The sequence below is a fragment of the Branchiostoma lanceolatum genome, chromosome 1 (genome assembly GCF_035083965.1).
Source record: "Branchiostoma lanceolatum isolate klBraLanc5 chromosome 1, klBraLanc5.hap2, whole genome shotgun sequence".
NCBI lineage: Eukaryota > Metazoa > Chordata > Leptocardii > Amphioxiformes > Branchiostomatidae > Branchiostoma > Branchiostoma lanceolatum.
Window position 1 is genome coordinate 31,213,958 of NC_089722.1, and position 24,511 is coordinate 31,238,468.

At 42.0% G+C, this 24,511-nt stretch overlaps 2 protein-coding genes and 1 long non-coding RNA gene across 5 annotated transcripts in view; 2 read left to right on the top strand and 1 right to left on the bottom strand.

The window, feature by feature from the left end:
• The window catches only part of LOC136421661 (nucleoredoxin-like), a 13,222-nt gene extending 1,844 nt beyond the window's left edge, over positions 1 to 11,378 (top strand). Inside the window, exons 2-5 of the mRNA XM_066409169.1 lie at positions 738 to 876; positions 2,153 to 2,212; positions 3,287 to 3,606; positions 9,448 to 11,378. Coding sequence (XP_066265266.1) covers positions 738 to 876; positions 2,153 to 2,212; positions 3,287 to 3,606; positions 9,448 to 9,597 — 669 coding nt within the window. The 3' untranslated portion in view covers positions 9,598 to 11,378. The remainder of the gene's footprint in view (positions 1 to 737; positions 877 to 2,152; positions 2,213 to 3,286; positions 3,607 to 9,447) is intronic.
• The window catches only part of LOC136448782 (eukaryotic translation initiation factor 4E transporter-like), a 22,408-nt gene continuing 9,150 nt past the window's right edge, over positions 11,254 to 24,511 (bottom strand). For all 3 annotated transcript variants that reach the window (XM_066448435.1, XM_066448428.1, XM_066448440.1), the window contains exons 11-22: positions 24,136 to 24,229; positions 23,531 to 23,643; positions 22,441 to 22,662; positions 21,994 to 22,092; positions 21,357 to 21,540; positions 20,218 to 20,312; positions 19,210 to 19,515; positions 18,260 to 18,422; positions 16,658 to 16,833; positions 15,631 to 15,894; positions 14,598 to 14,685; positions 11,254 to 14,150 (exon numbers count right to left, since the gene is read on the bottom strand). In XM_066448435.1, coding sequence (XP_066304532.1) covers positions 13,954 to 14,150; positions 14,598 to 14,685; positions 15,631 to 15,894; positions 16,658 to 16,833; positions 18,260 to 18,422; positions 19,210 to 19,515; positions 20,218 to 20,312; positions 21,357 to 21,540; positions 21,994 to 22,092; positions 22,441 to 22,662; positions 23,531 to 23,643; positions 24,136 to 24,229 — 2,001 coding nt within the window. In that variant the 3' untranslated portion in view covers positions 11,254 to 13,953. The remainder of the gene's footprint in view (positions 14,151 to 14,597; positions 14,686 to 15,630; positions 15,895 to 16,657; positions 16,834 to 18,259; positions 18,423 to 19,209; positions 19,516 to 20,217; positions 20,313 to 21,356; positions 21,541 to 21,993; positions 22,093 to 22,440; positions 22,663 to 23,530; positions 23,644 to 24,135; positions 24,230 to 24,511) is intronic.
• The window catches only part of LOC136448898 (uncharacterized), a 136,448-nt gene continuing 129,783 nt past the window's right edge, over positions 17,847 to 24,511 (top strand). Inside the window, exon 1 of the long non-coding RNA XR_010757944.1 lies at positions 17,847 to 17,886. This is a non-coding gene — a long non-coding RNA (uncharacterized lncRNA). The remainder of the gene's footprint in view (positions 17,887 to 24,511) is intronic.

The window sequence follows — 24,511 nt, forward strand, 5'->3', positions numbered from 1 at the left end:
GTAGGTTTGGGCCCCCTAGCAGCTTGCTCTGGAACTGCAGGGGCGTTTTTGTGAAAATCTTCTAAGGAGAATAACTGAACAAAGGAACAACGGATTTCCATGATATTTAGTATGCAGGTAGCTTAGACAGGGATATACACAATGAAGTGCAAATTATGCTAATTGGGACTTAATTTGCATAGATAATGAGGGAAATCTATATTTGCTGTGTTTTCCATTATAAGACTCAAATACATGTAACATATGTACTTTATGGAAAGTGGAGCATCAACAGATACCAATTATGCAAATAAATTCCTGATTTGCATAATTAATGCAAAAAACACCGAAATTCATCAAATTTGAAAATTATAGGACTGTCAATATTGCAACATGTTTAAGTAAGATAAAGGTGTTTATGATAAAGCATATATTATGTAAATGTGTAAGTCATTTGCATAAATAGACTTGTTCATGGAGATATGAGGTCGCGGAACTCTTGTTTTGGGTCTGTAAACATGGAGAAATTTGGATGTCATCTGGTCACCTCTTTAAATAGAGCCTTTCCTTCTTGATCGTAGAAGGGGCAACTTGAAATAAAATATGTTTCGTCTTCCACCGTGTTTGACATGCAGTGTTAACAAGTTCTTTCGCACACACCACTATTAATATAATAGGGAATCACAAGATAGAAGACTATCACTAGACAACATTTCGTCGCCATGACAACGGGACTATTTTCTCTCGTTTCCCCCCAGGCAGAGCTCAGTGAGAAGTACGGCGTGGAGGGCATCCCTACCCTGATCATCCTGAAGGCCGACACCGCTGAGGTCGTCACCAAGGACGGGAGGGGAGACGTCACGAAGGGTCCTAAAGGACAGAAGCTCCCCTGGGAATAAATCAGCACGGGCTTTTCATAACAATCTTTATTGACACAACAAAAGTACAGCGACTTTCGTAAGGTCTTCTACGACTAAACATGCAAACAACAAACAATGGGATACAAAATTATTAGTCTACACACAAGTATATGAATAATTCAACATGTCGAGTTTAACCTATCACTTACACTACTAGTTCTAAGATCTAAACATTCTTTGATATATTTACCTATTTGTACACAGTAAGGGTTGTCTCCTTCTAGAATGTATTTGAATTTATCTATAGAATGGAATGGCGCCACCAGTGTACCATGTTGGAACACACAAGAACACAAACATGCAGACACGCAGAACATATTTCTTACAATCATGCAACCGCTGAAATTCTCATTAAAACCTTACTAGAAAAGTTAGTAAATCTACCAGTAAAATTGCTAAGTAGACGAATAGAAAGGCTATCTATATAGAATACTGTGGCTATGTATGTGAACTAGTGAGGTAGCCTTGCGTGTAGTTAACGTTGTAGGAGTGAAACAAGTCTGGTATCTTGAATACAGTTGTAGAACGGCCGGTGACACTAGTGTGGTATACTTGAGTATAGTTGTAGAAGTGACACTATATATAGTGTGGCAGCCTTATGCTAGGGTCACATTTCTAATCAGGGGCCCGGCCGGGCAGTCTTTGGCAACGAAAAGTATAGTATAAAAGACAACAAAAACTCAAAACGTACCTAAAATTATCTAAGAGCATAGCTTGTGCAAATTCATGGACGCACACTTTGGAATTGTCGTTTCCGGAAACAGCCCGGCCGGGCCCCGGTTAAAAGTGACGCCAGTGTGGTATCTTGAGTGTAGTTGTAGAAGTGACACTATATACTCGTATAGTGTGGCAGCCTTAAGTATAGTTTTAGAACGGTGACACTAGTGTGGTATCTTGAGTACAATTGCAGAAGCGACACTAATCTGGTATCCTTGAGTATAGTTATAGAAGTGACACTATAGCCTTAAGTATGGTCGTAGAAGTGACACCAGTGTGGTATCTTGAGTATAGTTGCAGAAGTGACTAGTCACCACAAGTGTGGCGGCATTGAATGAAGTTGAAGAAGTGACTCTAGTTATATAGTGTGGTAGCCTTAACTAGCTATATAGTTTGGTAGCCTTAAGTACAGTTAACGTTGTAAAAGTGACACAAGTATTGTGTGTAGTTGGTAATAAGTGATAGTAAGTTTGTAGAAAAACTAAATAAAATCATGGTTTATAAAAAGATATTGCTGTTTCCTTTATTCATCTTAGCATCAATTGAGTTTGGCTCGAAGTTTGTCCTAGAACAGATTGCGATCGCAGTCTGTATACGTACTAGTAGAATTCCCGATTGTCCTAGGACAGATCCCCATTGACATTGTAGTCTGTCCTAACATTAGGGGTGGGTACCGGTACTGAAAATGCAGGTCCAGGTACGGTCCAGGTCCAGGGGATCAGGTCCAGGTCCGGACCTGAACCTGACTCATGATTGTAGTACGGTAGGGCAGCTAGAGCTATATCATATTTTGAGACCAGGCCCAAGTACAGGTCTCTGTCCTAAAAATTATGGAATTATATTAGGTATTTTCAAAGCACATGTAACTGATATGCCAAAAGGAAACGGTGATGTAACAAGACGTACAACATAATTCTAATCTTGTGCAAACAACCACTGAACAGGCAGTGAATGCGGCCTGGAACACATGATACACAAGAACACAGACATCTAAGACATACCGAAACCGAACAATTGTCGGAGTAATAAAACGGTAATCTCCAAGCAGATCTGCACGGTGCCAAATCGTACAAGCTAGCCAGAGAAGCTCCAGTCAGCCAGAGAAGTTGTCAATAAAAACTCCTTCTGCCAGTTGGATACGGTCTTTGCAACCGTTGGGTCTGCTTGGAGACTAATACAACGGTACATGCCGTGACTACTGACCACAAATATAGTCTCCAAGCAGACCCAACGGTTGCAAAGACCGTATCCAACTGGCAGAAGGAGTTTTTTCCACCAGGCGGGGCATCGACACCATTATTGAATAGAAATGCTCCTCCCTGTTTGAGTTGAGGCAGATCCCGCCGGTGCCTGACAACTTCTCTGGCTGACTGGAGCTTCTCTGGCTAGCTTGTACGATTTTGGCACCGTGCAGATCTGCTTGGAGATTACACAAATATAGTACAGTACTTTGGTGCAGGCCAAAAGTAGATCAGATTTTCCATCCAGCGATCCAACTGGTTAATCAAGATGTCACCAGGGACAATACGCTATAGCTACCACCTAGCGCCTGAGGGTCTAGATCTACACAACAAGGCGCTATATTTTACACAGATAAGCCACCTTCCAAAGTAAAAGTGAAAGTCTAGAATCACTTGTAAACTTTCACAAAGGAAAACTGATGTTCTGAGGAATCTTCGAGATGGCGCTGGTGGAGCTTCTGGGAGAGAAACTGCAGAAGAAGGCGGGGGAGGAGGAAACGGTGGACACGAGTTCTTTGGTGGGGGAGGGGCGGTACGTCGGGCTGTACTTCTCAGCGCTGTGGTGCCCGCCTTGTCACGGGTTCACCCCGAACCTCGCCCGCTTCTACGAGAACCTCAGGCAGCAGGCGGGGAAGGCGGAGGCGTTCGAGGTGGTGCTGGTCTCGGACGACACGGATGACGACGCGTTCGTGCAACACTTTGGAAGGATGCCCTGGCTGGCGCTGCCGTATTCGGAACGGCAGAAGAAGGTGAGTTTTAATCTTCAAAAGGGTGTAGGGACGGGTCAGTGTTTTATGCTGGGTTCACGTTGGCGCCCAGTCCGGAAGTTTGCGGGAACAAAATGTACAATATGAAAGACAACAGAAAACGTAAAACGAAATCAGCAACGGGCATACTTTGTGTGCATTTCTTGATATACACATTTATATCTTGTTCCCGCAAACAGTCCGGCCGGGCCCCGGATTGGAATTGTGAACCGTAATGTTTAGGCCTTTTACACCTTTTTACGTGATCTGAGTTTTTTTCCCTACGGAAACGGGTTGAGAGGAAAAATAGAAAGAGATATATGAAGCCCCTCAAAACAGTGACCTCAACCCAACATCTGCTTTGAGGTTAGGCTGGGACTGTCGCACAAAACGACGTGGCCATTCAGTTAAAAAAGCAACATGTCAGACCGATGTCACTTTCCGTTCGATAGTCATCATGCATCATAGCAAGGAGGTTTAAAACCTCACTTGATCATACACTTATCAAAGAATAACATTGGCAGAAGAAGGTGAGGTCTGATACACAAAACGACGTGACCTAGATTCTACTGTCGAAAACATTTCCCACTTTTACTTTCTATCGCCACCATGAAAAAGAAGAAGAATTCTATTTGCACTGTATGGCAATTTGTAGATACATAACAATTGGCTATTTCTAGTATCTAACAATTTCAAAGAACTAATCTACAACATGGATAACGGAAGACGTGTCTGGAACTGCTCTCGACTACTGACTATATTTTTTACCGTTTTTGTCTAGTTTTTAGCTCCAATTGATTCCATCTCAAGTTCTTTTAGTAAATTATAGTATTAGGGTGTTTTCTATCAAGTTTTTAGATAGGTTTTTGGAAAATTGAGTATTTGACGAACGTTTTAGCCAGGGACATGTGCTAACATCCCCCCGCCGCCATCTTGAAAATTTTATCGAACCGCCGCGGACAAATTCTCCCCCGGCTCTTTTCACCTGAATTTATCGGATTTTACGGATCAAGGAGCCCATACCCGGGGACAACCTGAAGCGGAAAGATTCCCGGGCAGGAAAAGCCCTGACAGTCGGAGGCCAGAAGCGGAAATTTCCCCGGGCGGGAAAAGCCCCGGCTGAGAAAGGCTACCAGGCGTAGCAGAAGAGTGTAAAGGCTACCAGGCGTAGCAGAAGAGGATAGAGGAGAGTAGAGTAGAGGCTACCAGGACGTAGCAGCAAGGGGTAACGGCAGCCAGGACGTTGCAGAACCGAGTACGGTAGAGTAGTTTCAAAACGGACACAAAACAAGTTTTTAAGCAAGAGCAAGACTCCCAGGGCGGGAAAAGCCCAGTAGGAAACGGTCAGCCGCAACAAGAAAGGGTGAAGACTCACAGAATCGGAGGAAAGACGGACAATAGAAGCGCAAGTATCCTTACTTTACATACTGAATAGACTTACAAGTAGATATGAATGAAGAACGGGTGGTAACCCCGCCAAGGAAGATGAAAACAAAGAAGAAAGTAGCCGGGGGATGCTCAAATCAAGTAAATAGTAGGGGAGATACAGAGGAGTGGACTTGTAAGAAATGTTGTAATATTTTGAAAGACGATGAGGGATGCCAAGTTTTAACATGTGACGGGTGCAATAGCCACTTTTGCCTGTCGTGCACAAGCCTAACACAGCAAGAGTTCAAAGCATTGACAAAGCTACAGAGAGATGATGTCTGTTGGTTCTGTGAAACCTGTAAGTTGAAGGTTCGGATTTGCTTCACAACTAAAGAAGGGGACCCAGAAAGTGCACCTAACTTCATGGAAAAATTAGTTGCAATCGAGAAGATAGTAACATCACTAGAAAGCAAGATAGACACTGTCAAAGAAGACCAGAAGAAACAACTACAACAGGTGGGGAGGGCCATTGTGATCAGGGAAGACTTAGAGGGAGACACACAAGGCAGTGGGGAGGTCTCAGAGGAAGACAAAAGGGGAAATAGCGATGTTCCTGAGGGGGACTCTGAACAGGGGCCCTGGATAACGGTCACAAAAAGGAAATCAAAGACTCCAAAGTTTGCGGAAATTCTGAAAGAGGCTCTAACCGAACAAAGAAAAGCAGTAGATGAACAAGAGAAAAGGAGTTACAATCTAATCGTACACAATGTAGAGGAAGTTGAGCAAGCAGACAAAAGGAAGGAACACGATATGGAATTTATAGAAAAACTTTTCAATGACCATCTAGAAGTGGATGTGAAGTTTAAAGAACTGTACAGACTGGGAAAGAAAGACACAAGCACCAAGAAAGGTCGACCACTTAAGATAGTATTGGAAAGGAAGGAAGATAGAGCTATTATTCTAAATAGGCTTCCGAAGTTGAAGAAGGCGGAAGAGAAGTTAAGACGAATAAGTGTCACAGCCGATCTAAGTAGAGAGGAGAGAGAAGAGATAAGGCTCCTCGTCCAGGAGGCAAAAAACAGGTCACAACAGGAAGTAACGGGGGAATTCATACACGTTGTGAGAGGGACATACCCGAAGATGTACATCGTGAAGAAAAGGCACATAGTACGAAACATTCAGGAAGAAGACAGATAAATGAAGAAAAAGGGAAAAGTAAATGGTTGCAAATTATGTACACGAACATTGACTGTATCACAAACAAAAAGGCGGAGTTCATGGCAAAGATTGACTCAGTACAACCAGACATCTGTATAACAACTGAAACCAATCCAAAAAACTCAAGGTACAAAATGACTAAGATGGACTTACATGTAACTGGATACGACCTGTTCACCAACGCAGAACAAGATGGAGTGAGAGGGGTATCGGTGCATGTGAGGTCAGAGTTTGAAGCTATGGAACTAAACCTAAGAGAGCCGCAGTGTGGAAAGGTCTCTGAACTAGTGCCGGTAGAAATTAAACTGAAAAACAACGACAAGCTCGTGGTGGTTGGAGTTTATAGGAGCCCAAATTCCTCCAGCGATAACAACGAAAATGTCAACGATGCGATTCGTAAGATATGTTCCCTGGGTTACTCACATCTTTTGATGGTGGGGGATTTCAACTTTCCCGAGATATCATGGAAAGACGGGGGAGGAACTACCAGCTCCAAGACTAACGAAGCACACAAATTTCTTGAAGCTACTCGTGATGGGTACCTGTACCAACATGTCAACAGTGCTACTAGATTTCAGACTAACCAAGAGTGCAATGTATTGGACCTTGTTTTCACAAATGAGCCTGGTATGATAAGTGAATTGACAATGGAGCCTCCAATTGGTAAAAGTGACCATGTGGTACTAAGATGTAACTTCAACTGTTATGCTCAGACAAGACAAGCAAAGACAGAGTCACGGAGATACAACAAAGGTAATTACAAACAAATGGAGGAAGATCTTACAATAGACTGGCATGACACACTTAAAGATCTGAACATTGAGAACACCTGGGAAGTTTTCTCCAACTTAGTCACACAAAGTGCCGAAAGAAATATACCAAAAGCGAAGCCGACAAACAAAAAAAGAAAGCTCTCATGGCGGAATAAAGCTGTTAACACGAAACTGAACAACAAACAAAAACACTGGAAAAAATACTGTGAGACAAGGAAACAAGAAGACTACAGAAAATACGCAAAAGCACGAAATCAGGCTAGATGGGCCGCAAGAAAGGCAGTGAAGAAGTACGAGAAACAGATGGCCAAAAATATCAAAACAAATGCAAAACTTTTCTGGAAATACGTAAACGCCAAATCAAAAACTCGCTCAGGTATCCCTGACTTCAAGGAAGGAACAACAGTGGCGAGAACTGATCGAGAGAAAGCCAAAGTTCTAAATGATTTCTTTGTCACAAGTTTTACAAGCGAAAATACAGCACACATGCCGAAACCAACGGCCAGGCATTATGATGAAGAATTAACAGATGTCGAAATTAGTCTTGAAGAAGTGAAGCAAAGGCTGAAGACCATCAACCCTAACAAAGCAATGGGTCCTGATAATATGCATCCTAGGCTTTTATATGAGCTTGCAGAGACGTTGGCAACTCCTCTTCAAATAATGTACTCTAATTCCATATACGAAGGCAAAATCCCCAACGACTGGAAAATTGCCGACGTCACACCGCTGCACAAAAAAGGCTCTAGGAATACCCCAGGAAATTACCGCCCCGTCAGTTTGACGTCAGTGGTGTGTAAGGTACTAGAGGGTATTGTTCGGGATGCCATAGTGAAACATATGCGACAAAATAATCTCTTCACGACACACCAACACGGTTTTATACCTGGTAGGTCAACAACCACCCAAATGCTGGAATGTATGGATAAATGGACAGAATGGCTAGACAAAGGCCTGCCAGTAGACGCTGTCTACTTAGACTTTCGTAAGGCTTTCGATTCGGTGCCAATCCAGAGATTACTAGCAAAAGTACAAAGTTATGGAATAACGGGCAACATTCTAAAGTGGATTAAGTCCTTCCTACAAGGGAGAAGACAGAGGGTACGGGTAAACGGCACAAGATCGGACTGGGCAGCAGTAACTAGTGGCGTGCCTCAGGGAAGTGTGCTGGGTCCGGTGCTGTTCTCCTTGTTTGTTAATGATCTACCTGAGACTGTGCAAAGTGACCTAAAGCTTTTCGCGGACGATACGAAAATTTACCGTCCAGTAGCAAAGGTTAACGACTGTGCCGTCATACAGAAAGATCTACATCAACTACAAAGCTGGGCAGAAGATTGGCAGCTGAACTTTCACCCTATGAAATGTACTGTCATAAGGTTGGGAAAGGGTCATCCTGACTTTGTATACACTATGACGGACAAAGAAGCAAGTACATCTTTGAACTTCACACAGTTAGAGAAAGACCTGGGTATTATGGTAGATAAGGACCTGAACTTCAGTAATCACGTAGCTGCAATAACCAACAAAGCCAATCAAGTTGCAGGACTTATGTGGAGAACCTTTGAATTTGTCGATAAAAAAGTATTCTTACTCTTGTACAAATCTCTAATCCGCCCACACTTGGAATACGGGGCACCAGTGTGGTCACCATACTCGTGGAAACTAGCTTTTGAGCTCGAACAGGTTCAAAAGAGGGCAACAAAACGTGTCCCTGGCCTCAGGAATATGACGTATGAGGAGAGACTTAGAGTGTTGGACTTACCAACTCTAGTCTACAGACGTATTAGGGGAGACTTGATCAACACATACAAGTTCATCCATGGAGTGTATGACTTGGAAAGCCCTTTCGACTTGATCGAGGAAACTAGAACTAGAGGACACAGTTTACGTATAAAGAGGAAAACATCTAAATCCAACAGAAGAGCACACTTCTTCAGCGTCCGGGTGATCCCCTGGTGGAATAGCCTACCTGAGACAGTAGTGGTTTCTCCCAGCATAAACTGTTTCAAGGAGAGGCTGGACAGGCTCATGAGGAAACACAAGGTGTACTTTGACTTCCGAGCTCTAGACAACCCCCACAAACTGGAAATGACTGTGACATAAAAGTGAAGAGCGGCCTAAAATGGAACCAGCCGATTCCTACCTGGCCGAAGAAACTCTACTCTACTCTAGTGGAGATAATGAATGGTGCGCGTACGCGTATTAAATGTCTCCAAGAATGATGATGATAACAGATTAGAGTCTTCATTTCTGTTTCCCATTAATCAATTAAGGGCTAGAATGGTCACCTGGTATGGAATCTTCTAGGCTAGGTTTTCCCTGGACTATACACTGACTATCCCGTGGTTAAATACGCTGTTGTAACAATATGACATTGTGAGTGATAGATTAAAAATTATTTTTGTATCAAGCTAGTACAACGAACGTGAAAAATGACGGAGGCGTGAGTAATTCTAACGCTTGTTGTTATCTGTTGTGTGTGTAGAAGGACCTATGCAAGAAGTACGAGGTTTTCGGCTACCCGATGTTGGTTCTGCTGGACGCGTCTAGCGGTGACCTGATCACCTGGAAGGCCCGAGACCGCATCAGGGAGGACCCGGAGGGAAAGAACTTCCCGTGGAAGAAGAATGACTAAGGACCAAATGCTAAAGCCCCCCCTCCCCTCACTGGACCCGCGGCACGCTGGCGGCGTCGCTGCGGCCGATCGAATTGACAAAGCACTCAACGAATTTCATCGACAAAAAACGAATCTTTTTAAGCTTTGTGTGTTTTGTTGTATTTTTGGTCATACTTGGACGTTTTTAATGAAATTCCCATTATAAAGTCAAGGGTAACACAAATCCAGTTTAGGACGCAGCGACGCCGCGGGTTTAGTGAGAGGGGGGCTTAACATTCTATAGTAGAGCTGTGTACCTTGACAGATTTTGGCTTTCCTGAAAAGGTGGGCTAGGCTAGGTAGGGTGGGCCAGCCTAACAGGCTACCCTTTTGGGGCCCCAAGGCTATGTATGGGGGTTTGGCCTTTAATGGAATAACACTGACGAAGTAGCCCACCCAACCTTTTCCGGAAACCCAGATTTTAGGCACAGGTACACATCGTGACCTGTACCTGAACTCCCTTGTTCAAATGATAATCGATGTTTGATAAGGATGGAAGCATGTTTGAACTGATAACATAATGTATAAAATTATGTGCTGGCAAGCCTATGGCATTGAATCTAAAATTCTTCAACAACCGTCAGTGGCACAGCAAGAACTACAATGTACGAGTATTCATTTTATGAAAACAAAGAAGAAACATTTGACACGTGTAAAATTGTATTTTGCTGCACTGGTGCTCATGAGACTGCCAGGGTGATTTCATGGTAAAGACAGCCAGGTTTGAACTATTCAGATACAGATACAGGTTCAGTACCGGTACACCAGCGTTCCAGTATTTCGGACCTGTACCTACTCAATGATACCGGTACACAGCTCTATCCTCTAGAAAATGGCACCTTAAAGGGCATAAGACACCAAAATACAACATTTTCTTATTATCTGAAATAGGAGTAGCATCAATCAAGGAATATAAACGTTTAAAACAAATACACACCCTTCTGATGTTATCTAACATTGAACCATCAGAAACCATACTTCCATGGATACAGCTATTCATTCTTATCTGATCTTCTCACCAGGTGATCACATTAATCAGTGACTAATGCCCACTCATGACGTCACAATGAACACGGCAGCCGGTTCGGAACCTTACACCATGGCTTGTGAAAAATATTATTTGATGAGAAAACAGTGTTTAATTATCGTGATAACATTCAATTAAAGGACATAACATCTGTCTAATATTTGTTTGCTTGTAAAAATTTACGTTCTTTCCGAGCCGCTGTGCAAAGTTCCAAGTCGGCTGCCATGTTCACTGTGACGTCATGACTGGGCAAGTAACTGATTAATGTAATTACCCGGTGGGAAGAATCAAAAGCTGGAGGTACCGGTATGATGTTTTGATGGTTCAATGTTCAATAACATCCGAAGTGTGAATATGTTGTGAAAATATTTACCGGTATGTTACTGAACAATAGTATTATGCTTTATGTAATTTCCGGAAATTCTTAATGTTGATGTCATTGGTGCCTTATGCCCTCTAAGCCTTGTATACATGTATGTTTGGTGCCTATGCATCACTCATAAATAGAACTCTTCATAGCATAATGTAACTGATTGTAGTATGCTAAAATCAGTATTCCATATCACTACTGTATCAATACTATCCAACAAAAAAGAAACACACATCAATTTATTACCAAATACTCGTGTTTATTTAACATGAAAGTTGGGCATACAAGCCATTCTTTGTCATTTTACATCGCTCAAGAGCTCACAAAAGCAAAACAGAAAACGGCATCACAAAAAAAAAGAAAGAGCGAAAGGAATATATACGGTTCTCTTGAAAATAATTTCTTCAACTGACCCATTCTTCGTGAGAACTCTTCTACAAAAGAACTCAGACTTGCTATCCATCAACCCGTTTAATACACTTCTCTGGAAAGGGAATCTACTAAATGATACTGCAACATTTCATGGTAACTGTGTAGGGTTGCTTTCTCTCGAGTTGCACAGATACTTTCGAGCTCAACATGTAAGCTTTCCATCGCATGTACTCTTTAGAACACATAGTAATACAAAATAGACATGACTTTTTTCCCTTTTTATAACATGAACATAATTTTTTTTTCATTCACAAATCTTAGGTGGCTCTGACATGGCTCTAAGGCAGGGGCATACAGGTGTTGATAGATCAAAATATGATGGCAAACTTTTCACATGACGAGTAATTTGACGAATTATCGGGACAGAAGATCTTACGATTTGAAGCCACAGCCATGTTGGAAATCCGGCGACACTAACTTTCTCCCTGCTAAGAATAATCATAAATGGACTGAACTTGTACTGGGTAACCAAAACAATTCAGTAGGACGAAGATTAACTTTTCAGTTACATGTAGCTCACAATTCTTTTGTATGACTCTGTTAGTCTGATACTGTACTGCGTTAAGAAATGGAGAAGGGTGGCTACAAGTATATTTTATGGCAGACAAGTATTTTTTTTCCAAACTTCATTTACAATGTCCATATGAACATCAGAGATTTAGCTTCCAACCACCTATAACAACACAGTAATTCTGCTGTACAAAAAGAGACCCATCATAGAAGTGGCCCTGTGAACAATCTAAACACTAACATTTACACCAGGCCTTTAACAGGATACGTACACTAAAACATGTCTAGAGGGGCACACATATATTATAGTAAATGTAGTCAAGTCTGTAGTTTCACAATGTACAGCGAAAACTTGCACACCTTCAAGCAGTACATGTACACAAAATCAAGGTCCCTTCAAACAAGTTTAGTAGTTACTTAAGCTAGAAACATGAAATAAATACAGACCATTTCAACTGAACCAACTTTCTACACCACTGTATAACCCTTACTGTGATCATAGTGGCATGGGGTTGGGGGTCGTAGCACTTTATACATATTACATACTGTTTGTCGGTACTGATGAAAGTCATCTTTACAATTTGCACGTCACTTTTAACTCTGATTTACGAATATAGTAATGATTCTGCAGCTAATCAAACTGAAATTATGAAAATGACCACATTGCTTTGTCCCCCCACTCTGAAATACAGATAGCTTTACTTAACGGTGGCTGGAAGGTAGTCCAAACCGACCGTACAACTTTAGGAACCCGTCTTCCCTGAAAATGAAAGAAGGCCCCACCCCTGAGGTGTAGCCAAAAAAACATTCGGACAGCATAAGCAGTAGGAACGCACATCTGTCAATCAACATTCAAAGGATACAGTTACAGGACACAGACAGTGCAGTATTTACATGCTGGCTGTATATTACTGGCGGGAAACACACATTTACACGTGTCTGTAACACCAAAGAACTAGGCACACTGATCTAAGGCTGCTTTAGAACCCCAGTCTGAGGATGGCATTCCAACTGCAGATGCTGTCGGTATTGTAGAGCCCGCAGTTAACGGCAGAATATACATGAACAAGGGGTTTATACGCTAATATGACAGTGTACAGGCACTGATTTATACAGTCTCTGGAATATAACATCAACATCAATAACAGAGGGTCTGTAGATAGATAGATACAAGTATTCAAGACGGTTTATACACTTTTTATGTGTTTTGCTATGAAAGGAGACGCTGCACAGTAACAGTTTATCTTCACAACAAATGATACATGAACCGGTTAAGTAGAAATTAACGGTAGTGTTAACAGGCAAGTGTAATTGAGTAACTGCAAGTATAGACTCACGCTGTGTTCTTTATAAGGACTTTCTGAGTTGGATCTTTCTGTAACGTCGTGCCACTGTCCTTTTTATACAACCTTCTCAGATAATTTTTGTTTCTTGATATCACAGTGGAGAAGGAAAACAGGAATAACTTCATCATTGCAACGGAAGGGACTGTCTTGTGTAACACAAGTTTTTCTATGGTTGCAGTTGGACAGTGTTATCTTTTATCCCTTTTTTTACATAGACTGCCCCTGGTAGACCTTTTCAGTGCCTGTCATTTTGTCAGAGAGTGACTAATACAGGCAACTTATGTTTAGGCGCTTGTAATGTCCGGCATTGATTAACTGCAGCTCTTACAAGGCATTGCATCTTGATTTGCAAATAAACCTCCAACAGAATTGCTTCAACGAACTTCGACTTCACATAATTCTTTCGCTTTTCATTTCTTCTGAACAACAAAATCTGACAATTTATACCCTTTCCACCGTCTTTATCATAACTCGTCATCACTCGTGACATATCAAAATGAAGCCCTGCTTATCTGGACAACTTCAAAACCGGATCAACGTAACAAAAAAAGAAAAGGATCAATCTTTTGCATTCAAACATCTTCTTCAGGAAGAATCGTTCCTCGTCTGGTAGCTTTTCCGTGGAAGATCTTTAGCAGCGGTTGGTTTGCCTACTGTACTGCGGCCTGCTGGGGTCGTTCCAGGTCGTCGAGGGAGAGAACCTTCTGTCCGGAGGGGAGGGAGGGGGCAGGCATCGGCTGACGGAGCACGTCCTGTCCAAACCACTTGGCAAGGTTGTCGGCAGGGGTGGGGGACTTGGCCAGGGGGCCGCCCGGGCCGTTCTGGGTGGTGTGGCTGGTGATGATGTCTAGAGATGGGATTCGAAAAAAAATCTCTGATTTTCTGGCTTGCAAAGACATGCTTCTGCACAGTAGTATACTTACTAGTACTAAATGCTACATTTCACAATTGTTATAGTAATTGATATTTGTTAAGTTAATGGGGGAGAATTTCTTATAAGCCCCGTGGGCTTTCTTGTCTCCTCCGGCACGTTTCTTTTAAATATTTTCGATTATTTTGTTATTGTTTTTTTATGTTTATGTATGTGCGAATAAATAAACAAACAAACAATACATGTACTTGAAGAGCGAGAAATGGAAGATCTTAAACCCCCTGAAATATTTTCCATTTTTGTTAATTCACTTCTAACAAATCTTTCCACTGGCTGCCTTCCAGAAGGCAACAGATATCTTACATCATGAAATTTTGCTACCTTAAAGATAAAGTGAATTACAGTATACATTGTGGGACCCACCTGGTCGTTGGTGCAGGTGTGCCTGCGGAGACACGGTTCTGTTGGGCTGGGGGGACATGGTGCGTTGCATCAGCTGCTGCATAGCCACCTGTAGAAGTTAGTCAATTTTAATGTAGTACGTAAATAACTGTAGCAATCTTTATGTAGTCTGTCATGTATGTTTCCTGTACTCCAGGAAGAGTACATGTAGCTACATACTCACTGTATGATAGCTAAGGCCACACCATTTCAATTTCTTGGTTAACGGAATTTCAACAAAAATGCTAGATTGGAAAATCAACATAAAAACAGAATCTCAGAGGAAAGTTTGTACTTTGGTGCACACAATTTCAGGGAGTGAACAGGGTCAGGTGCAAGTTTTCACCCCAGCCTTCTGTTTTCATGATTTTGTTTTTGCTAAAATGAAAAAAATAAATCCGTTAACCAAGAAATTAAATTGGTGTGGCCTAAGATGATGATGAATGGTTTATTCAATTGAAATACATCACAGCCTTTTGGGCTGAATTGCGTATCTCATTACAATTAAAAACAAATCATTGTCCTTAAAAACATCTACAGCAGATCAAGGCCTGTACATATCAAATAGACTTTTCCTTGCATGATCATCGCAATCAGTGATAACAAATCTAGACAAACACATCGTAGTTAAATAAAGTGTACCAACAAAGACCCAATATTTATACTAGGAATCCAAGAGGATGGTACATTGCTTGCATATTATTGACATATTATCTAGCTGTTCAATAAACGTGTCAAATAAGGAATGAAGGTATAAAAGGATCAAAGTACTGTAAATCACTTTAATATACGGTAGTGGCAGGAAAATATAGCAGTTGGAGGAAAATGGAGTAGGTCTCCGCACTTAATTTCAACGGTGGGAACAAACGTTACTGTCTCAAATATCAGTGATTAGATATTTGCGATTATGAAACTTTAGCTGTTGACTAGTGACCGTTAAATCAGCTAAAGTTAAGTTACAGTTGACAAATCAAGAATTACAGTATCTAATGGAGGTAATAAAGTATCCGATTACCTGCTGCCCAAGCCCGTTCTGCATGGCCAGCTGCTGCTGCAGCATTGCGGGGTGGGGGTGCGACCCCGGGGGCAGGGACAGGTGGCGCATGTCCATCCCGGGGGGAGCCAGCCCCATGGCCACTGCGGGGTGGGGGGCGGGGACCCCCTGCGGAGGCACCATCCCCCTCATCATCTGCATGTGGTTGGGCGGGAGCCCCACGCCGGGAGGTACCATCCCCATCCCGGGGTGGATGGGTACGCGGGGGACCATGCCCACAGGGACCTGTAACACAACGAGCTCAGTTACAAGACAGGAAAAACACATACAGGCGGCAGGGGTCTCCCTAAAGAATGGAACAGTGGCGCTCCTCCATCCTGTTCTAATCCCAGCTCGATCATGTTGATTTTCAAAGTTAGGGTATTTTTTCAATACTTCCCCAGCCAAGCCTGTAATTCTGTTTAAAACTCAAGATTTCATCAATTCTACACTGAAAGTTGAAGTTGCAGGAAACGACTTCTACTTGTGTCTGGAAAAGGCAAAATGCAATAGCTGCTCTCCACACCCCCCTTTCAGACCTTCCCCCTCATCACACACATTGTGTGCATCACAGTCTCCCCCTATCCTGCTCTATATTTCTGGGAAGATGCCTGCAGACTATTGAAACCAAAAACTAATGCCATTAAAAAGACTTTCATATACAGGTCCATATCTATATGGAGCAGTTAACCCTATAGCATTCAACCTGCGCATGCTACTAAAGTTTTGGCAAGAGCTTCTCATCTATATAAATCAGTAGATTTTATCAAATGTAGAATGTAAATGACTCTTACGTATGTCATATGTTTGTATGTTTTATGTCCAGGAAAAATTAGATAATTTTGAATTATTATTTAGGATTGTGTTGATACAGTTTATGTAAAGCTTTTGTACTCTTTATCAGTGACTCCTCCACCTCCACTTCGACCTTTTTGAAAGAAAATAAAGGCTTTGACTTGATTAGCTGCTTATAAATCTAATAGACTTAATAAAGTATCCAAGCAAGTACCTGTGGGACAGGGTGGCCGAACAAGGGGTGGGGGGCGTTGACGGGGGAGCGGTTGGAGGCCAGACGTTTGTTGATGATGGCGGCGGCGATCTTGGCCATCTCTGTGGGGCTGCGAGCCCGCTGGTCCTGGTTGGAGTCGGCGTCCTGTCCACCCTTCTGTTCCTGACCGTCAGCATCTGTTATAGAAAATAAGAATTGGAACACTTAATCTATAACATCAAGTAGCAGGTGACAAGATCTTGTGGTTTGGGTTGTTGACTTAGAATCCATAGGTTCTAGGTTCGAACTAGTGCTGTGTACCGGTACTGTACCGTAAAAATTGATCCGGTACAGGTCTAAAATCATGAAGTACCGGTACTGTACTGATATAAATTTACATATGTGCTTATTTTGTGAATGATTTCCTGACCTCATGCAACACCAAACATGACCAAAGTGACACAGATCATTCAGGAAGCCCGGGAGTTTTGATAGCAAGGCCAAGGGAGTTTGGCGGTAGGAAACCTAGTTATATTCTTTGAATAAAGATACTTGACAAGTTGAGAAACAGTTTATGTTTTTTGTCATATAAGAAGTTCAGAAAAATTTATTTTTCAAATCGTTCAGGTACAGGCCAGGACCTGTACCTAAACCTGATGTTACGTTTAGGTAAGTAGCACTAGTTCGAACCCTTAGCAAGTTCTAATGTCGTGCCCTTGGTGAAGGCACTTTGCCCCTATTTCCTCACTTGACTTAGTACCTAGCTTGGGTGCCTGTACAGTTCAAATCAGGGCTGTCTCCACTGCTGGTTGGGATGGACAAAATTTCACCACGTCTGTTCATTAAGTCCAAATTTCATAACAGGAAATTGATGAAAATCTAAAATTTGTAAGCATAAAATGACATATTCAGCAATGAAAATTAACAAAATGGAGTGCGAAATAATGAATAAGACGGAAAAAATTTCTGGAGCTGAAGACAGCACTGGTGAACAGGCTCATACATGTATAAACTGTAAATGCATTTAAGTTCGCGTGGTCTTTATTTTGCGCTAAGGCGAAAATGGAGTGTTTGCGGTGGTTTTAAGTTTGCGGCAGCGCTATAGTCACATACTGCGACAGTATTGGACAAAAATGTCCGCGTTGGTTTTAAGTCCGCAGTGAAACAGTCGCTGCGAAAACCGTAAACATGAAACCACCGCGAACATTTCTGCATGTATAGTAGTGCTGCGTACCTAAATGTAACATCAGGTACGGTACCTGTACCTGAACAACTTGAAAAATTATTGTGTTTTTCTGAACTTCAATAATGACAGAAACCTAAATAAACTGTTTACAACTTGTCAGTATCTTTATTCAAAGAACATAACTAGGTTTCCTACCACCATACTCCCTTGGCCTAATGCTATCAAAACTCCAGCCTGCCTGAAAGATCTGTTGCATATTAGATACGCTGTTCCAAGGTGTCACTTTGGTCATTAAATAAGCACATACTTGGTGTAGATTTATATTGGTACAGTACCGGTACTTCATGATCCGGTATTTTGGTACAACTTTTACGGTACAGTACCGGTACACGGTACGGAGCACTAATGTACAGTAATGGATAAGACCTCCAGCCCACCTTCCTTGTTCTTGTCTTGTAGCTCCTTCATGAGGCTGGCTACAGGAGAGTCCCGGTTCCCATGCTCCTTTGCTTCCTTCTCCTCTTTGTCCATGTCCTCTGCATGCTTGTTGTGCAGCTGACGGATCACGGCTGTGGGGGTGAAGGCTGCCGGCACACGGGGCTAGGACACGGATAAAAAAGACAATCAACAAACTCTTCTGAAGCAAAGTAAAGGCCAACACCTACCCACTAGAGCTGTGTACCTAAACAAATTTTAGGTCGGGTACAGGTACACGGGTTTAGGTACAGGTCCGGACCTGAACCTGTACCTAAACTACTTGTTTGGAAAATGCTACATTTTCAATATGGACAAAAGCATGTTTGAACTGGTAAAAACATAATATTTGATTTTGCTAGGTACTATTTTTATGAAAACACAGATGGAACTTTGACTCCAGCCATGCAAATGTGTTTTCTGTGCTTTAGAGTGGCTTTAGAGCACTGACATGGTAATTTCATAGTAATTTTATCTGTCAAAGTGGCCATCCCCTGAGTCAGGTCCAGTACCGATACAGCAGGGTCACTGGTATTTTGGACCTGTACCTAATTGATTGTACCCAGTACTGTATCGGTACAGTGTACCAGTACACAGCTCTACTACCCACATACCAAATATCATCACAATCTATTCAGAGGTTCTTGAGTTATGCTGACCACAAATATCTGGAAACACAGACACACACACAGACCAAAAACAATACCTACATTCTTCAAGAATACGGTAAAAACAGCTATTCATCAATACCCAACTATTCATCAATATCCAACGGTATCTATGGTAGCATCTGAACATTTTAACGGCTCAAAACAAAAGAAGATCCTCTATAGCTTTCTTATATAATCACTATCATGGTAGAGCAATTGCAAAGAACAAGGCTATACTGTGAAACAGCAGCATCTAAACCCACCTTGTTAGCGGCAGATGTAGGTGTGTGCTGGCCACCTTGAAGAGGCTCCCTATGCGGGGCTCCTATGTGCGGAGGGCCTGCATGGGGGTGTCCCATCTGCTGTGGGGGCCTGTGCTGGGGAGGGGGGTGCGGGTGGAAGCTGGGGGAGTGAGCGCGGCGCATGTTGTCCCGCTGTTTCTCCAACTGCTTCTTGATGACGGCCTCCTGAAGGATGCGCTGCGTGTGGATGGCAAGTTCCTGTGGGGACGGCACGCGGGCGAACGGGGGCCGCACTCCCGGCGGGCTCCCCGACATGCCATACTGTCCCTAAACATGGATAAAGCATCATGTCAGAAATCACAATCTCGCACTGTGAGAGACTGGAATTCACTGCCTCAAGAAGTCACGGAGATAGCTGACCATCCCAAGTTCATGGAGGCGGTGCTCCTGCACCTCAGAGGTCAATAAAAGCGCAGCGCACTCCCCTGGGCGCTTTACCCCAACAAGAGGGGTGTTGCCCAGTAACTAATCAAGATCAAGATCAAACTTCTGGCAAAGAATGCCACAACAGCTTTATCAATACATTCTGCATCACACTTATCCACTATAAATCTATTTCCTTTTGAGTGCTTTTATTCCTCGGTAGGAGGGAAAGATTTTTTTGCTGTTGAATGGATTAGTACAGTATTCATACAAGGGAGACATACATGTATTCAATTTGCAGTCTCATGACTTTGCAGTGAAGAGGTGGCCATAAGAAAAATAAAACCACCGTGAAAGTTTAAAGGGTTACAGATCTTTATTCATTCCTATTTTCTTTAACCAGGGTGGCTCACTCAGTATTGAGTCACCGCGTTCCAGGAAACACAATACAAGAATACACGAAGAAAGAAAATCAACCTTGCAATCCATCGACTTAAAACAATCACTCATTAAGGTGCATGTTATAAGAATTAGGAAAGAGAAGGGCATCATGGCATGCAAATAATTAATATCTTTGACAGTCTTATGGTAAGCGGCTGTACGTACAGTCATGGGTGATCCTGGTAGCTGGCCTGGCATAGAGGACGGCACTTGGAGCCCTCCTATCATCCCTGGGGTGGGGGAGGGCACCGGGGAGAAACCTACAACAGGAAGAATAGGAAGCAATGGTTTACCAAGGAACTGAGAAGTGCTGCATACCTAAACGTAACATCATGCACAGAAAGTAACCTGTGGTCTTCAATGATAGAAACATGAAGAAACAGTTAACAGATTGTTCATTGAGGTATCTTATGTGGAGAAGATCTCAAATCAAAGATAGTGCTGATTTCAACATCCATAATTATATTTTCATATTTTTTCCATTTCCTATTTGTGGTATGAATATCACATTTTTAGCAACAAAATAAGTTATAACTTCAGTGTACGTCTATTCCGACTTACATTGATATTCCGCTATTCTGGACCTGTATCTAAATGATTCTGACAGTACGGTGTACTAAGCACTAGAATTTAAGTTATGTCATATCTGACATACACTGTAACACTGAAGGTATTCAACCCTGGCACCATTGTAGTTCTTATCAGCTCTACAGAAAGAAAGACCTGCGTGAACCCAACATACAGACCAGTAGGGGTGGATACCGGTTTGCTGGACCTGATTTGGACCTTTATAACATCCAAGAACCGAGTCCAAAAAACCTGATAGCCTAAAACCTGAGTAAAAAAAACCTGAACAAAGTACAAATTTATGTTTCTATTTTGTTTGATAAAAAGTGTTTTGAGTCTCCCCTCTGACAAAAAAGGTATTTAAAATAAGTGTAACATTCAAATATCGAACACTGGTTTATCTTGAAAGACTTCTCAACAAGACACTTTTATAGTCGTGCGTGTCAGCGTTAATTCTCTATGCTTAATATTTGTCTAATAAAACAAAACATCAACTGGACAATATCAGGTCCAGGTTCAGGTCCGGACCTGAACCTAAATTTCTGGACCTAAACCTGGACTTGGACCTTATTAAGCCAAACCGGTATCCACCCCTACAGAAAAGTGTGTTACTAAAATACCTGCACAGCTCTAATTTCACCTGTATGATGATGATGATTTCACCTGTACAAATCTGCATGTTAGCAGGTGGAATTTTGATCCCTAAATATACTTAGAGAATCTGAGTTGTGACTCACCTAGTGGAGACGGCACCCTGGGGGACCCCTGAGCCATGAGGAAGTCATGTGGGGAGGGGGGTCGGTGCAGGAGGGGTGGGGAGGGTGCCCTGGGGGGTGGGGCATGTCGCTGGGAGTGCACCACGGACATGGGGGGCTGCTGTAGAGCGGGGTGGCTCGCTGCACCAGTCTGTTTCATCAGCTCCTGAAATGGACAACAAAAAATGTCAAAATCATGATACCCAAGATGTCAAAAGTATGATATATTTAAGGAGGAAAGCTTAAGTGCTAAAGATATCCAAAATGAGAACATATGATACACGAAATGTCCGAACCATCTATTATATATGAAAGAAGGAATGCTGAACTATTTAAGATATGACAAAATTATGATACACAAAATGTAAAAACTATCTATGATATACAATAGGACCAATGCCAACTATTGGTGATATTCAAAACGATCAAATTATAAGAGATGGCCAAAATAAAAACAGAACATGTCAGTCTTGATATTTATCATTTTTCCCTTTTCTTTAACATCTAAGTTGTTATGGAGTCATGAATTTCTTGAACCGATACTGGCAAACTTAAAGAATTTTATCAAAAGCTGCTGTGATGGCTTATACACCCTGGGCTGAACAGTAAACATGCCCACCTGAATAACATCCTTTGGAGGTTCAGGCCCTCTCTGGGCCTTCTGGTTATCCATCTGCAGTACCTGCAGAGGTGACAGGGGGCGTCCATCTGATCTAACCTGTAATACAAATACATTTTGTAGTCAACATCATGATGACAGTTGCAAAACAGTTGCATGAAACTGAGGCTGTTTCTTCAGTCATGTTCACAAGGTGTCTTGAAATGTTTTGTTCCCTTTCCAGTCTAATTGAAGAAATAGAGTATCAATCCATTAGTCTTATTATCAAATGAAACATGAAAACATGATGGTACCCGTTACAAGCATACAAAAACAATATCTCATTGTAAACTAGTAGCCTCTTCCATTGACCTCATGACCTGGGATGTCAGTCACACAAAAACACAAACATCCAGACACACCAAAAACAAAACCTCTGTACACAGAGGCTAAAAACCGAAGTCTCACCAGAGCTTTTGGCTGCTGTGGGAGGGTACCCGTTGCCTGCATTGTAGCCACTAGCTTGTCGAACGCAGACAGTCCTCCGACAGGCCCTCCCTGCCTTTGTCCCGACATGGGCGCGGCCGGTTGCTGGGTGGGGACAGGTTGTCGTGGCAACTGGTGTTCCTGTGGGAGATGCCGAGGGAACCCTGGTTGCTGGGTGGGGGCCTGGTGGTGATGCTGTGGGGCCTGGAGAAAGGTAAGGATGATTAACCTTCAGCTTGCTAAGGCAGCCATTTGCCACCAAATTTGTATTAGTTTGGGGGTTAGGCAGCAGGGAGAAGGTTACGTTTACAATGTACTGACAACCAGAACCTATAAACCACTGACTTATCATATTGCATTCATTTTCCATGTTACAAATTCTACTTGTCAATGTGTTAACCTTGAGACTGCTAAGGTAGCCATTTGCCACCGAATTTGTAATGGTTATGGGTTAGGCAGCAGGGAGAAGTTTACATGTATACAATGTACTGACAACCAGAACCTATGAATATCTAATATAATCCACTAACTTATAATGTTGCATTCATTTTCAATGGTACAAATTCTACTTGTCAATGAGTTAACCTTGAGACTGCTAAGGTAGCCATTTGCCACCGAATTTGTATTGGTTTGGGGGTTAGGCAGCAGGGAGAAGTTTACAATGTACTGACAACCAGAACCTATAAATATCTAATATAATCCACTAACTTATAATGTTGCATTCATTTTCAATGGTACAAATTCTACTTGTCAATGAGTTAACCTTGAGACTGCTAAGGTAGCCAATTGCCACCAAATTGGTTACGGTAGTTTATGTAGGCAGCAGGGAGAAGTCAAAGACCCTATTAGTCCATATCTATGTTTGCTGCTGTTATTTTGTGCATTCTATACAATCTTCATTTTCATTTTATCACTTCATATCATGTTCTTTGTGAAGCTCTTGTTTGTGAAAAAAAAACACTATGAAGAGGATTAAACAAAAACTTTCAAAAAATATGTCCATACTGTGGTGTCCCAACTGTCAAATAGTTAAATGAGATGAGGAATGAAAACAAGGCTTGTTATACTGTACCCTGTGCGGTCCTGAGTGTTCTCTATGCTGCTGCTGTTGTTGTTGGTTCCGAATCACCAACTGTTTCAGCTCAGCTTCAATCTCCTGAACACTCTTCACACTGCCTGCTTCAGCTAAAAGAAAAACGTAAGATTTAGGTATAATAAATTAGATCTAGAAAATCCACATTATTCATCACAAAAATCGCACATGCAGGTCTTAAAACAACACTTTTGAGCTTGGGCAACCATATTTACAGAAGTATAGAATTTCTTTGCACCATTATAAATTCTACAAACTCTATACGGCTAACTAGAAAGATGAAAGTCTAAGATAAGGCTTCCTTTCCTTCTCTTATTGATATTATGAAATCCTTCTATAAATCATATCTGTCTCAGTGCAGCTGGCATAATCATCCTTCAGCATAACACACCAGCTTCACAGACAAGCCGCATAGCAGTAGCTAGTTATATTACACTGAACGACATGTAACACCTAACCTTTGCACATCTGACTGCAAGCATAATAGCTACATGTATATAGTGAGCTACAGTACTTGATGGCAACAAGTTTTATTCTACAATCTACATCCAATCTACATACAGTGCTACGAGAGTCAGGCATACCGTGCTGTTGAAGATGGTGATGTTTCTGTGACATGGTCTCCATCAGGGGGTGAACTGGGATACGTGCTTTACTCAACATCTCCAAAATGTTAACCTGTACAAAGGAAGAAAAATAAAAAAGTATTAGCACTGTGTAAAATTAACTTTTAAAAAGGAGCATCATTTCAAGACATTTTCGAACAAACTCTGAAACACAAAAAGAGTTCAACTTGCCAAAAGTTTTGACTGTGCAATTTGACTTTGACGCATGGAAGAATATTTGGTCCAAATCATTTTGTGTTAGAAGCTACAATTTAGAATTTTACTTCACCCAATACAGATGAACTTTCAAGCTACAGTACTGTAACAGGCCTTTCCTAAAGGCTGAGTGCTTAGA